This window comes from Nyctibius grandis, chromosome 3, assembly GCF_013368605.1.
Source record: "Nyctibius grandis isolate bNycGra1 chromosome 3, bNycGra1.pri, whole genome shotgun sequence".
Classification (NCBI taxonomy): domain Eukaryota; kingdom Metazoa; phylum Chordata; class Aves; order Nyctibiiformes; family Nyctibiidae; genus Nyctibius; species Nyctibius grandis.
Genome location: NC_090660.1, coordinates 8,563,018 through 8,577,011, shown reverse-complemented (window position 1 = coordinate 8,577,011; position 13,994 = coordinate 8,563,018). Strand labels below are relative to the sequence as shown.

The 13,994-nt window shown below is 41.6% G+C and overlaps 1 protein-coding gene across 3 annotated transcripts in view; it reads left to right on the top strand.

The window, feature by feature from the left end:
• Positions 1-6,494: 6,494 nt before the first annotated feature.
• The window catches only part of CDKAL1 (CDK5 regulatory subunit associated protein 1 like 1), a 426,323-nt gene continuing 418,823 nt past the window's right edge, over positions 6,495-13,994 (top strand). Inside the window, exons 1-5 of one of the 3 annotated variants that reach the window (XM_068396773.1) lie at positions 6,519-6,582; positions 7,001-7,113; positions 7,857-7,894; positions 9,510-9,676; positions 12,602-12,714. In XM_068396773.1, the coding sequence (XP_068252874.1) occupies positions 9,510-9,676; positions 12,602-12,714 (280 nt within the window). In that variant the 5' untranslated portion in view covers positions 6,519-6,582; positions 7,001-7,113; positions 7,857-7,894. Of the gene's footprint in view, positions 6,583-6,742; positions 6,930-7,000; positions 7,114-7,856; positions 7,895-9,509; positions 9,677-12,601; positions 12,715-13,994 lie in introns of those variants that run through there. The other 2 variants (XM_068396772.1, XM_068396774.1) reach the window with 2 other exon arrangements.

Here is a 13,994-nt window from a genome sequence, read left to right as displayed (position 1 = left end):
TGAGAGGAATTCTAAGAAGTCTTAAATAATTTTTTTTTTGAGTGTAAAATATGTTGCCATGTTCTGGGCTAAATTAATCTAATGTTGATTAGATGATGCCCATATAATCCTTTTGTTTGCATTACTGTTGTGCTTATCTGACATACTCAGAAAATTAGTACTATTTGTACTGTAGTAGAATATAATGTATGCAGGTTTTCTGGTACCATTGAGTTGCTGCTATGAAAGCTCACACATGAAGAGGCAAGAAGTCACAGTACTAATAAGAAAACTGTATGACTGTGTGAGTTTTGGAATATAACAAATGTGTAAAGGGCAACACAAAGAACTGTTAAACAGTGTTAAGTGTGTGTTTATATGTACAAATGTGTGCATAGATCATTCAGCAGTTGTATTTAAGTTGATATATGTTCTCAACTCACACTTTAGTTATCTAGCAGTTTTGTACAATAGAATTAATTTGTAAACACTGCCAGAATATTTTCTAGCTGGTTTGTAATTTTTTAAGAGTTTTTTTAGATGTGGATCTGTAAATAAAATTGTAGTATTTAAAAGTTTTCGTCTTGTGGAAGAGGAAACTAAAAGTTGTGTGAGCATGAAGATTTGCGAGACAAAGGGGCACTTTTGCGGGGGAAGAGAAAATGAAGACTAACTCAGACCATCTTTGCTTGTACAAATTAAACACTTGTCCCAATGTGCGTGGGCAAAATACTAATCTAATTTAGCTTTGCATTGTATGCTAGTTTAAAGAAAAACCTCTGTAAAATACTGTAAAAAAAACAAAAACAACAAAAAAAGCTTTTATGGTGAGTTTTGTAAATAGATTTATTAAAGGATGACCTGTTCTCTAGCTGTGATCTTACCACTTCAAATGGATGTAATTTGAATAAATTTTGTATGGTAATGAATCAATAAAAAGGATTTTTTAAAGAGTTTAGATTTGTATACAGCTATTTAAATTCTTCTTACTCTTGGTGCCTATCATGCTGCTTCTTGGAACCTAGCTGTTACTATTTTCATTATTAGTGCTCACACTCATTTGACACCAGATATGTTTCAATCCTGGTTTTTTTTTATTATGCTAACAATAAGTTCAGCGTTTTCTTTTTAAGCCAAAGCGAAACAAAAATGAAAGACATGTAAAGAGACACAGTAGGAGATCCAGAGGTTGGGATAACAAAGGTTTATTTTTATTTATCCCCCTCCCATATGAACTATGAACAGACTTCTTGCAAACTTCATAGAAATTGGGTTATTCTAGGATTAAATGACATGAAAGCAATTGTCGAGGATGTGTTTAACCTTCCTATTGATAATTCTCCATAAGTCTCCTAATGGTAGCTTTGAAAAGGAGTTCTGTTTACTTGAGCCATCTCCAGCAGTCTCTTGCACCAGACATGCATTTACAAACTTGTACTGCCTTTCTGTTCTTGGTGCTGCACCTTTCTAGATGCATGGCTGTCAATTACTGAAAGAAAAAACACTATCATTAGGATAATAAAATCACAGTAATATGGTTGTTTGCTTAAATGTTACACTTCTGAGCAAGTCATATGTGTCTTGTCATCTTCCCTGCACACAGAGAAGGCTACTATTTTTCTGTTTATACACCTGTCCATACTCTAATTTCTGCACACAGCAGTACTGAAAGCAAGATTACAGAGAAGAACCCCTGTTCTTCTATATTCCAAATAAATTATAAAGGAGGGCTAGAGGACTGTGTTCTCTGGTCTCCCTTCGAAGCAGAGATGACAATACATGTCCTCTTTCTGTCCTGTCATAGCTCCCTGGCCTGTTCTCGGTTTCTCTGTTCTATGGCTGCCATAAGCACTTCTTTCTTTGCCCCTGGAATCTGCTACTGATTGCCCATTTTCATGTCATTTTCTCTCCTCTTCCTTCTGCTTTGTAAACTTTGGATGTGCTGAGTTGCAGGAGAAAAAACCCCAGCCACTTAAACTACTTAATTCTGCTCCCCTGAGCTAGCACAGTGTACCTCAACATTATTCAGCGCACAAATACTAGTTTCAGGGAGGTTTTAATTGGGCTCGTATGTGCTGCATTCCTTGGCTGCCAGCAGATGGAAAAGGATTCTGAGAAATCTGTCAGAAGTGGCCTGAATGATAGGCAACAACACTCTACACACAGGAGAGGAGTTCAAAAAAAAGAAACAAATAGGGGGGTTCCTGCCCTTGAACCTACAGTAAGAACTTGTCCACCTACAAATGACAGACACCATCACTTTATATTCTTTTTGCTTTATACCTGAAAGAGTAAATTACACCATTGTCTTGATGCAGACATGGACATTTTTGTTGTAGAAAGAACTATGAAAGGTATGTAAGGTACTTTCTGTAGCATCAGACATTGTCTTGATGCAGACATGTTTAGAAGCACTAAATTTAGAAATACATGCTAATTTTTTCTGTACGTCACACAGTTAATGCACAATGCCATCAGTGTTCCTGGAGCCAACAATTCTCAAGATTAAGTGAACTGACAGCCTGTATACCAAAGCCAATGGAGTGATATTAACAAAAGCATAAAAAAGTAGAATTCATCTCCCCATTTTGCTTTTCTTGCTGAAGCATTATCTGCCTGGATATTACTCTACAGCTAAGCAAAGATCAGCAGAATGCTTTGCCTTTTTAAGTTTCTTTACCCACTTTTTTCTTTCTAAAACTTGATAGGGAGAAAGTGTCATATCTAACAGAAAAAACGAGTTGCTATCAATTCTGAGTGGCGCTGAATGTTGCTTACAAATGACCAGCCAGATTCTCCTAAATTGCAGGAATAGAGGAAGAAATTTAATTTCTTATATCTAACTTTAGGACTCTCTCTTTTTTCCTGTATGCCTTCCCACTTACTTTTCCACCCAGAACTGCATGTTAGTTATCAGAGAATAAGGTTGTCATATAAACATTGGGCCCTCACTTCCCTGCCTGTTTCCCTTCCCTAAGGATGTTACTTGAGATGATACTCTAAAACAACTAAGGATGTAAGTAAGACATTGAGGTGCTGGAGTGAGTCCAGAGAAGGGCAACAAAGCTGGTGAAGGGTCTAGAGGGTATGATGTCCTATGAGGAATGGCTGGGGGAACTGGGATTGTTTAGCCTGGAGAAAAGAAGGCTCAGGGGAGACCTTATTGCTCTCTACAACTACCTGAAAGGAGGTTGTAGTGGGGTGGGGGTCGGCCTCTTCTCCCAGGCAACTAGTGACAAGACTAGAGGACATAGCCTCAAGCTGCACCACCGGAGGTTCAGGTTAGACATTGGAAAAAAATTTCTTCATAGAAAGGGTTGTTAGGCTTTGCAGTGGGCTGCCCAGGGAGCTGGTGGAGTCACCATCTCTGGATGTGTTTAAGAAAAGACTGGACATGGCACTTAGTGCCATGGTCTAGTTGACATGGTGATGTCAGGGCAATGGTTGGACTCGATGATCCCAGAGGTCTCTTCCAACCTAGTTGATTCTGTGATTCTCTATCTTCTACTAACCATTAGCTAAAATTCAAGTTTGTATTTTATTTTCCTAGTAGTTTTTGTATTTTCTAACTATCTACTCCTGCAAAACTGGTAATGACTTAAGATAGTAACCCAGCCTGAGACTGGTGTCTTCCAGTCTACCATCCCTGAAGAGTAGGAAGTAAGGTATGCAGGCAACTTGGAAAGGATGTATTCTAAAGCTGTTCTTTGGGCATTCAAGGAACCGGAGCATGTATATCGCCAGTCTATAGAAGGCCAGTACTGGGACTTGTACTTCCAGCTGCTCTCTCTTAAAAAGCAGTTTCCTCAGCTGGGCATAGATAACCTTTCTTCCTGCAGTCGGTGTAGGGAATCATCTGCTTCCCTTGCTACCTGCTCCACTACCAGTAGTCTGTGTGCGGCTTGATTTGTTATTAAGAATATGCTACAAAGCAATTTAGATTTATGAGTTTCAAGAGCGCTTAAAGGGTGCCTTCCATGTTGTGGCTACAGCCTAGGACTGAAGAGGACTGTGCTGGCACAAGGTCTGCTTGATATTCTGAATTCTTGGCAGCGCGACAAAGTAAGGACTCTGCTGGATCATGCTGAAACTGATCAGCATGGCCTATTTATGTCACTAGGTATGGGACTCATGGATTATTCCTGCCAGGGAGCTGCTCTTGGAGCTCACTGCCTCCCCTTAATGAGGAGTGTCTCATCAATCTTGGCCATCTGGAGATTTTTGGATATGTCTTGCAGGCTATCTGTGCTTTGCTCTTTTAGTCAACCATAAAACAGCACTGATGTCTACCCAGTTTTGTTTAACCAGAGAGGTAACACTTGGCTAGTCAATATAACTACGAGGTAGTGCAGAGCAGTGCTCCCAGAACAGAGAAGTTTAATTCAAGGACTGCATGTGAAATACTTAGAAAACTGAATACGTGAAACTGAAAAGAAAAAGGAAAAAAATTGCTAACCTTATCAGGAAGCAGGTAAAATACTGATTGGTAATATATATATTGTTACTTACTGACATACTAGGGACTACTTACACTGTACTATGAAGGAGGATGTCTAAAATAGATTAATGCAACTACTGGTTTTAAAATGTTTTCCTCCATTCTCTTCTGGGCTAAAAATGCTGCAAAAATAATGAATTACACATCACTCAGTGTCTCACTGAGAGTATTTCTGAAAAGTACTTGTGTGCCTAACCAAAAACCAATCACAAAGGCAAATGTATCTTAAGCTGTAACAATGACTCTATCATGAGGCCAGGGTGATATTAACAGTGCTCAGTCCTGCTTGTTGAATGATTTGTTCTTAAGGACTGTTTTAAATGAAGTACTTGTTTCTTTCTGTCCCAATTCTCCTCCTCAGATCTCTCCTGTTACTTTCTTCTCATTGTTATCCTTTTTTTGCCCGTGAACATTGTCAGATAAGTGTGACATACATAAAATAACCACCAGTTTTTAAGAAAAAGGAGAGGGAGGGGAAGTGATATTCATAGGTAGAAGTTGCCAAGTTTTATCTGCTAGCAGACCAATAGGCCCATTATGGAATACACTCAGGGCTTTAATTCACATTCCCTCCTGTTCGAGGGAGACTATAATCTGCTATCTGGAGAATAAAATAATGATTCCAAAGGCTCCTCCTAATAAGTGTAACTTAATGTTCAAAATGCAATTACAAAAAATGCTGATTTTTATATTCTAAAACTGGTTACCTCAAAATAAAATAAATACGTTAATGATGCAATATAAATAATCTTTTTAGGTTAATTGTAACTGTGTGTATTAAAAACAAAGCACTAATATTACGCTCACCTTCTGTAACACTTTGATCAACGAGGAAACTATACACTTAACAATCTGTCTGCTTAGAGTCCTAGCTCTAGCCATCCAAGTCTAAACACCCAGACTAACGTTTTCCAAAATCAGAAAAGTTGCTACTAGCCCCAATTGGAAGAAGACAATGCCAGAAAATTTAGCCATCTAATATTAAACATTTTGACCAATGTCTTCCACATTAAACAGAAAAGTTGCTACTAGCATACAATTTTGAGGAAATCAATGATTAAAAAATAAAAAAAGTGTTGTGGCCATAACAGGAATAAATAACTCATTATTCATTTGGATCAGATATACCACAATCCAACTGTTTTAACTGGATACGTATTGCTGGACCTAATTTTCAAGTAAAATAAAGGTGAGTCTCCAAGGATTCGGGAAGCTCGAGCAGAGGACGTGTGGCCTTGGTGCTCAGCAGATGCCCCGGCACTGCGGGAGGCAATTCCATTCTCAGCTCTGCGACTTCGTATTCGGTCTCAGGATATCTGATGCTTCCAGCACAGCAGCAGCAGCAGCAGAAGCAGCGGCCTGGCGACTCCATGCCGTGCGGATCCCACGTCCTTACAGCCACGCTTCTGCATCACAGCCTCAAAAACCGACCCGAGCGCTCGGGCCAAAGCGGCGGGACCCCCTGCCCAGGGGCACCCTCGTATTTCTGAGGACGGGGAGCCCGCAGCTGTTTTCAACCGCCGCCGTCCGAAGAGGCGACCCCAGACGACCTCCCTCACGGTTCCGGGCCCCGCGGCCGGCAGCGCGGCGGCCCGGCCCGGCCCGGCTTCCAGGGGATGAAGGCAGGGCCGCGCCCCGCTGCCCCCCGTTTTTTTCCGGCGCGGAGGAAGCGCCGCCGCTCCCCGTTCCTCCCCCGCTCCCCGCTGAGGGCCGGGGCGGCCCGGCGCAGCGGCCGCGTGAGGAGCCGTTAGGGCTCCAAGGGCCCCAGCAGCCGCCGCCCCCGGTTCCGGATGGGCCTCAGCTCTGTTCTTCCCCCACGTACGGCAGTCCGCCGGCGAAAGCAGCGGGAGCGCCCGCCCCGCTATCCAACACCCCGGCCTTCCCGCAGCCGGACCGGCGGGCGCGGTGCCGCCCCCGTGACCCCGCCCCGCCCCGCCGGGGGGCGCAGCCGCGTGCGCTCTCGCGAGGCTGCGCCGCGGAGCTCGCGGGCTCTTTTGGCCGCTGCCGGCCGCCGTCGCGGCGCTGCTGCGCGCGCGGGGGCTGGAGGCGGGGCGCGGCGGCCGTGATGGCGGAGCCCAGCTGAGGCGGCGGTGCGCCTGGCGGAGGTGCGTGTCGGGGCTCGCTGTTGAGCCCCCCCCTTCCCCTGCCCTGTTGTGACGGTAGTGGCCGAGTTGCCCCCGCCTCCCTCGCCCGGCTCTGCCGGTGTCCCGCCCGCGCGGTGCTCCCGTCCCCTGTGGGGCCTCCCCTGGGCTCCACGTTAAAGCCGGGAGGGGGAGATGACCCCTGTGGCGGCACCCCCGGAGGTTTTGGCGGCCGGGGGTGGGGTGCTGTCAGCGGGGTGGAAGCCCGGTGAGGGGCCGAGCCCAGCCGGGTTCCGGGGCTGCCGGCCGGGCTGCGCGCCAGGCTGCCGCTTGCCCGCGGGCACGGAACAAGGTTGCCCCGGGGCCCTGAGGTGAGCCGGGCTGGGCGGTGGGTCGGTCTTGTTTTGAACTAACGCTACAGCTTTCTTCTGCTCTGTGTAAGCCCGGGGATAAAAGCCCGGGGCTTTACCGGAGACACCTGTTGGTACGTAGAGGAAAAAGCAGTCCTCATCTACCTGGATGGAAGTTTCCTCTGTGGGAAGAAGTACTCCCTTGGTATGCGCAGGAAGATCGAGAAGGGGTGACAGAAATAGACTGGGGCAAGGGAAGTTTTGTTTGTGTCATTAGAGACACTTTTATTGTTTGTTTTTTTTTGTTTGTTTGTTTGTTTTTTTACTAGCATTCATTTTTTAAACAGAAATGTAAAGTTCTGTAGGTACAAGCTGACAGTATAAGAAGAATACATTAACTTCTGATTTTATTATTGCTTCTTATTTCAGTTTCTTTTTAATCTATCAGAGTAGCTGCTGGAATCTGTATTTAGTTATTTGCTTCTGAAGAAGAGATCTCACGCATGCACATGGAACTAGTGCAGATATCGAGTAATCTGTTCTAAAAAAACTTTACTGTGTTTGTAATTTAAAAAAAAGTTGTGAATGTCTTTAGCTAAAATTTATTGCTGATCTATTTCCCTTCTTTCATTCAAAATTTTAAACTCCTGAGTGAAGACAGAAATCTGAAGGAGGTCTGAAAGAACTTAAATACATCAGACTTAGACAAAAAGTCTACAAAAGCACAAAAAGATTAGTGCCTCTGCTCAGGGAAGGACACGGAAAATGTGGCTGCTCTTCCACCTTGTCAGCCAGTCAGCGTGTTTTAACGAGGTCGAACTGAGCAAGAAACATATTTCTGCAAGGGGAAGATGAACGCTTGTTGGGCAATAACATGAAATCATGGTTTTATGTCTGCTAGTTCTGCTTGTTCACGCCACGTCTTTTTCCTTTTTTTTTTTTCCCCAGGATTATTATCCAAGAGGATTTAGACCTTGCTTAGAAAGGTATGAAGTTTATTTTGTCTGTATTCTTTCTTTTGTGGGCTGCTGAAATACACTAAGCTTATTTGTTTTGCCTTTTTTTCCTGGAAGAGAGAAAAAACAACAAATCAAAATCTTTTTTTTCCTTCCTTGTATTAAGTTGATAACTTTTTATCTATTTGTACATACTGTTAGTGGTATCAAGTAGTGTAAGGGATGTGGTTTCCCCCCCAATATTCTCTATTGCTGGGCTTCTCTCAGCTTTTTATTTTTGTTCATCCTTTGCTGCATTTTTTATAGATCCTGGGATTTTTGATCTAGAAGAATGCTAAATGCTTAAATTTCTTTGTCAGATGTATCCTTTTTGTGACACCGTTGTGTTCCTTTTTAAGTTAGATGCAGATGTGTTGTGGTTCAGGTTATACGAAATTTTATTTTGAAGTATATTTTGCAGGACTGACTGAAGGACCCATACTGGGAAAATGCACGGGTGTTTAACTTCTTATGTTCTTGAATAATGCAGTTGCAGCATCTGAAAGTATTTTGTATGCCAGTAGCCTGAATTTTCTGTTCCTGAAATCTGGTTTTAAAGAAATTAAAGCATTGTTTGTTTTGTTCTTCGCTGTCAGTTAGGAAAATGTTATTTCCCCTGTAAATTCTGTGAAATGCCCTTGTGTGATTTCCTTAGTGAACTGTTGAGACATGTACAAAACTGAGTTTCCAATGGTAAATCAGACTTTATTGTGATTAAGAACCACATTCAGCACAGTGTGAGGTGTGTAATTAATGCAGTAACTTTTTTTTATAGGCTCCTTTTAGCAAATAACTTTTTTTTTTTTCTTTCCTGAAAGCTGATCTGTATCTTGAGATCTGCTGGGAGATGTATATGCATATATATTTACTTTGTTGTGGAAAATATAATTAGATTGTAATGATCTTCTAGTACGTTATACGAGCCAGATGATAATGTAGCTATTTTATATTAGCTAGGCATGGTTGTTTAACCTCTTGTACCTGAGGACAGGAATTTTTATTTTGCTGTCCTGATGAATTAAGTAATTCAAATGAAAGGCCTGTGGGATCAGGAATTCTAGGAATAGTTTGGTTTGTTTTCAAAAGGACTGAAGACATGTTTAAATACTGTGCACCTGTTTTCAGCGCACAAGTAAAAGTCAGAACAGCCTCTGAAGCTGGCACTTGAATGCTGTATCTTTTGTTCTTCTGTGATGTGAGTGAAAGCATATCTATCACATAACACGAACTCATTATTTCACTATGATGCCTGACATGATTAAAAGTAATTGTATCTTGGATATGTCATGTCAGAGGAGCTGCAGAGTTTTTAAGTTAGAAGATGACAAGGTACAGATTATTAAAAAAAACCCCAAATCTGTATGGTTTGTGGCTTTCCTCCTGCCTTTGTTTGAGATCTCGGGGGAAGAGGGCATCAGGAAATATCTCTTGATAGTTGATTTTTTTTTTTTTAATGTGCTCAATATCCCTCATATGTATGATATATTGCAGATGTATGTAGAAATATATCTCACTTTTCTTTACAATAACAGATGCAGTAGATACTATGTCTTGGTTTTGTATTCAAGTGCTTGCTAATACCAGTCTTCTCTAATGCTTCTTGAAGATGCCTGCTGCCTGTGATTCAGTGCTTGAAGATATTGAAGATATTGTGTCAGCAGAAGATTTGAAACCACATGATCGGCAGTTCGTAAGAAGGAATGTTCTTCCAAAAGTGCGAAAACGCAATTCACAAAAAAATACTCAGACAGATGATGATCCCCCAAGTGACAGGCAAGTTCTTCCATCGACCCTGTCTTGTTGCTTTTCTCATATCTTGTGTGCACTGTCAGCTTCTAAACATAAGGTGGAAGTTCTCATTATCTCATAAAGTAAAATCTGAATACAAGATAAAAATGAGTAAAACAGTGTTTATAAAGTGATAATGAATAATAAATCCTAAGCAAATTTCTTGTCCTAGACAAACTTTCTGTAGAAATGAGTTATGCCTGAGATTGATTAATGGAGTAATCAGACTGGAAAAAAGGTTCCTGTTACTTAAGCTTTTATGCGTAAAACATTTCTCAAAAAATTTCCACTTCACCTTAGTTACCTAAATAGATGCTGAGGTCTTCAAAATGCAGTCCTGGAGTAGCCTTTTGACATCTGAAATGAGAAATATAAACAAAATTCTGAGAATCACAGAAGGGCTGAGGTTGGAAGGGACCTCTGGATTTCATCTTGTCCAAACCCCCTGCTCAAGCAAGGCCACCTAGAACCAGTTGACCAGGACTAGATAGTTTTTGAGTATCTCTAAAGAAGGAGATTCCACAACCTCCTTGGGCAACCTGTGCCAGTGTTCAGTCACCCTCACAGTCAAAAAGTGTTTCCTGCTGTTCCGAGGGAACCTTCTGTGTTTCAGTTTGTGCCTGTTGCCTCTGGTCCTGTCACTGGGCACCACTGAAAAGAGCCTGGCTCTGTCCTCTGTGCCCCCTTCCTCCAGGTATTTCTATACATTGATAAGATCCTCCTGAGCCTTCTCTTCTCCAGGCTGAACAGTCCCAGCTCTTTCAGCCTTTCCTCTTACGAGAGATGCTCTAGTCCTTTAATCATCTTCATGGCTCTTTGTTGGACTGTCTCCAGTACGTCCATAACTCTCTTGTGGGTGCATCTCGTCAGGGCCCAGGGACTTAACTATGTCCAGTTTGCTGAAGTATTCCCTGACCCGATCCCCTTCCGCCAAGGGTACGTCTTCCTTGCTTCAGCCTTTCCACCTGGTTTCTGGAACCTGAAATTGCCAAAGGCTGTACTTTTTGTATACATATCCTGCAAGTGAAACTTGAACTTACTGTTTTATTTCAGTGGAAATAGAATGCAGTAACTACGGAATGTATCTTTGCATTTTTCCTTCTTGTGATTCCCATAAGAATAGAATGAAATTTCTGCTGCAGTGGAATTGATTAAAGTATAGGTGAACTCAGTTATTGATTCTAGTTTTTACTGCAGTTCAGAGATCTGGATTTTGGTGGGTTTTTTTCCCCTCCCATTAATTTCAAGCTGGTGGATAAAATTTCCTTGCATTTTAAAGGTGAAAATAAAGTATGTCTGGAATGCACAGAAAATTAAATTTTATTTTTTCATTAGCATTCAAAAGAGATTTTATGAGCATAACAATGCACCTTTATGTGAAGCCCCATAAAGGTGCATTGACCCCATTCTGCCAGGAGTGTATGTACAGCTGAACTGGTGGTCTATAGATATTTCATTCTCCTAAGTATTCAGGCACTGTATATTGTCTAACGAGCTATATTTTAGTGTTTTGGACCCAAGAAAGCACATTGAGTGTATGTGGTTTAGATAGTAGGAAGTCTAAATATGTTCATTGTACGTGTGCAACACATGTTGCACATGGCTACTTAATGATTGTTAATCTTCCATCAACAAATTTTTATTTCTAGTTAGGGGAACTATCTTTAAAAAAAGAAGCGTGGGGGCAGAAAAAAAGAAGATGCGGGCAGGCCAAAGGATTGTGTTCCAGGATGTGTGTCGTTCTTGTATGGGCATCTTCAGCTCATTGGCACAGTTATCCCAGGAGTTTCAATGACAGCTTCTTGCAGAATTTTTTGTTGGTTCTTAAATCACTGTGTGTGCTAGCTCCATGGTGGACATCTGCCATGCTGCTTCTGTAGCCCAGAAGGGGTGGGATATGAGCTTTCAGGCTGGTGGCAGGCTTGAGTTAAGAATTTATAAAGACGGCTTTTATGGAGGGAACTACAGTCAGTGGGTGCCTTAGTGCTAAAAGGTTGCAGTTTAGCTCTAACAGTTTGTTTGCTGGTGGCCTAATTTCAGTGCAGTCTCTTGAAGGTCGCTTGTTAAATGATATGATAATTTTCAGGAAGGTAGTTGTTTGTTTGTTTGTTTGTTTTTTAACATAACTGCAGTGTACTGAATCTCTTATTATTCTACAGCTCTTGTACCTTCTCCATTCTAAAACTCTTTTCTTGCCACTTGTGGTGGTTTGACCCTGGTGAACAACTGAGCAGCCACTTGCTCACCCCTCTTTCCAGTAGGCTGGGGAAGAGAATTGGAAGAGCAAAAGTGAGAAAACTTGTGGGCTGAGATAAAGACAGTTTAAGTGAAGGAAAGAGTAGGGAAAAACCTTGAGTGATGCAAAAGCAATAACTCACCACCTCTCACAAGCAGACTGCCCAACCAGTCTCAGAGCAATGGCTAGTTTGGAAAGACCAAGCCCCCAGTTTTTATTGCTGAGCATGATGTAAACTAGTATGGATTATCCTTTTGGTCAATTTGGGTCAGCTATTCTGTCCATGTGCCCTCCCAACCTGTTGTCCATCTCCAGCCTATTTGCGGTGGGGTGGAGCACAGTGGGAAAGAGAAGGTTTTGATGCTGTGCAAGCACTGTTCAACACTAGCTAAAACACATGTGTGTTATCAACACTGTTTTAGCCACAAATACAAAACACAGCACCATATGGGTTGCTGTGGAGAAAGTTTAACTCTATCCCAGCCAGACTAATAGCCACTACACTAAAATCACATAATTATGATGTTTTTTTCCCAGCTGTTTTGGAGTTAGTACTGTTTGTGTTGCGTATTTTATATTTGGAGAATTACAGTTAATTGAGTCTGTTCAGTGGGCTTAAAGGGGAAGCTTGTTCATCTTTTAACTTGCCTTTTTCATTCATTTTTACTTAACAGCATTATTCCTGGTGCTCAGAAGATCTGGATTCGTACATGGGGATGTTCTCACAATAATTCTGATGGTGAATATATGGCTGGACAGCTGGCTGCATATGGATACAAAATTACAGGTAACAATATCAGACAAGTCATATAATTCATTTTTTTGGGGGTGAGTGTTCAGAGCTGTCAAGCTGTCATCAAATGTTTCTAGTCTTAATTACACTTTTTTTTTAATCCCCCTTTGATCTCTTTCTGATTTGAAGGTGAGGAGGTAAAGTGTTTTCCTGGCATTAAGCAAAATGATTACAAGATGGTTACTTTCAGAATGGTTAGGTTTTCCTGACAAGGCAGCCATCTAATAGATGTCATGCAGTGCCTTTTGTGGGCATTTTGCTTGCTAAACCTAATGGAAAAGTTTTCATAAGAGTGGAAGGGAAAGATTAATTCTTGGGCAGAATCTAGCTGGTTTTCTGATTGTAATTGGTGGAACCCAAGTGAGAGAGAGAGAGAGAGAGAGAGAGGAAGGGTGTTGTCACTTCGCGATGTGTGTGTGTGTGTGTGCGCTGCTGGAGCAGAGGTGAACTACTCCATGTGAATGACCCTTTGTTTCTGGAGGGATGACCAGTATGATGGAGGTGGGATGATAGAGGATTGTATCTTGCACACTTGAAAGAGCTGAAAATACTATTTCTCCTTTCCTTCCAAATACTTTAAAACATTCCCCGTCATCTTGTTCTGTGTCTCCAACCCTAAACAAAAAACCCAAACTTGTGGTTGTACTGGCCACATTTCATCTCCTTAATGCAAAATGTGTTGAAAGAAAAACTGTAGAAAGCTGAAAACACAGACTGATGTCATGGTTCAATGGAGAATTATTATCTGAATGCTTTTGTGTAGCTTATGACTAGTCAGACTAAGAATTTAAATTTTATTTATTAATTCAAGTTTTGGTCTGTCTTGCATTTAAACTTGCATCCTGCATGTACTGAAAGACTACAAAGTTGTTTTTCTTGACATTTTGCTAGAAGTATTTTATTCCTTATTTCACAAAATGCTTGTTTCTTTTCTTGAACATCTCATGATACTATTAAAGAGTTGCATCTCATTTTCCTTTTTTGCAGTTGATCCTTCTGTATTTATCTAAGTAGAAACTAGATACCAAATTATTCAAGTGCTGAACTATTTTAGGGAACCCAGGTGATTCTGTGATTAGTAGCGCAGCTCTGGAGTAGGTATGCTCTTGTCACAGGCAAGTGGAGTGCTGGTCCAAAAAGCCTTATTTGTGACAGGTGTTTGTGTAAAACTACAAACGATTCTCAATTTTGTCCTGTTATGGTTTTCTTAAATGTGACTTCTCTTTACCTTAATTTCTCTAATGCATAGTGTTCCAGAAGCTACTTCTGGCTTG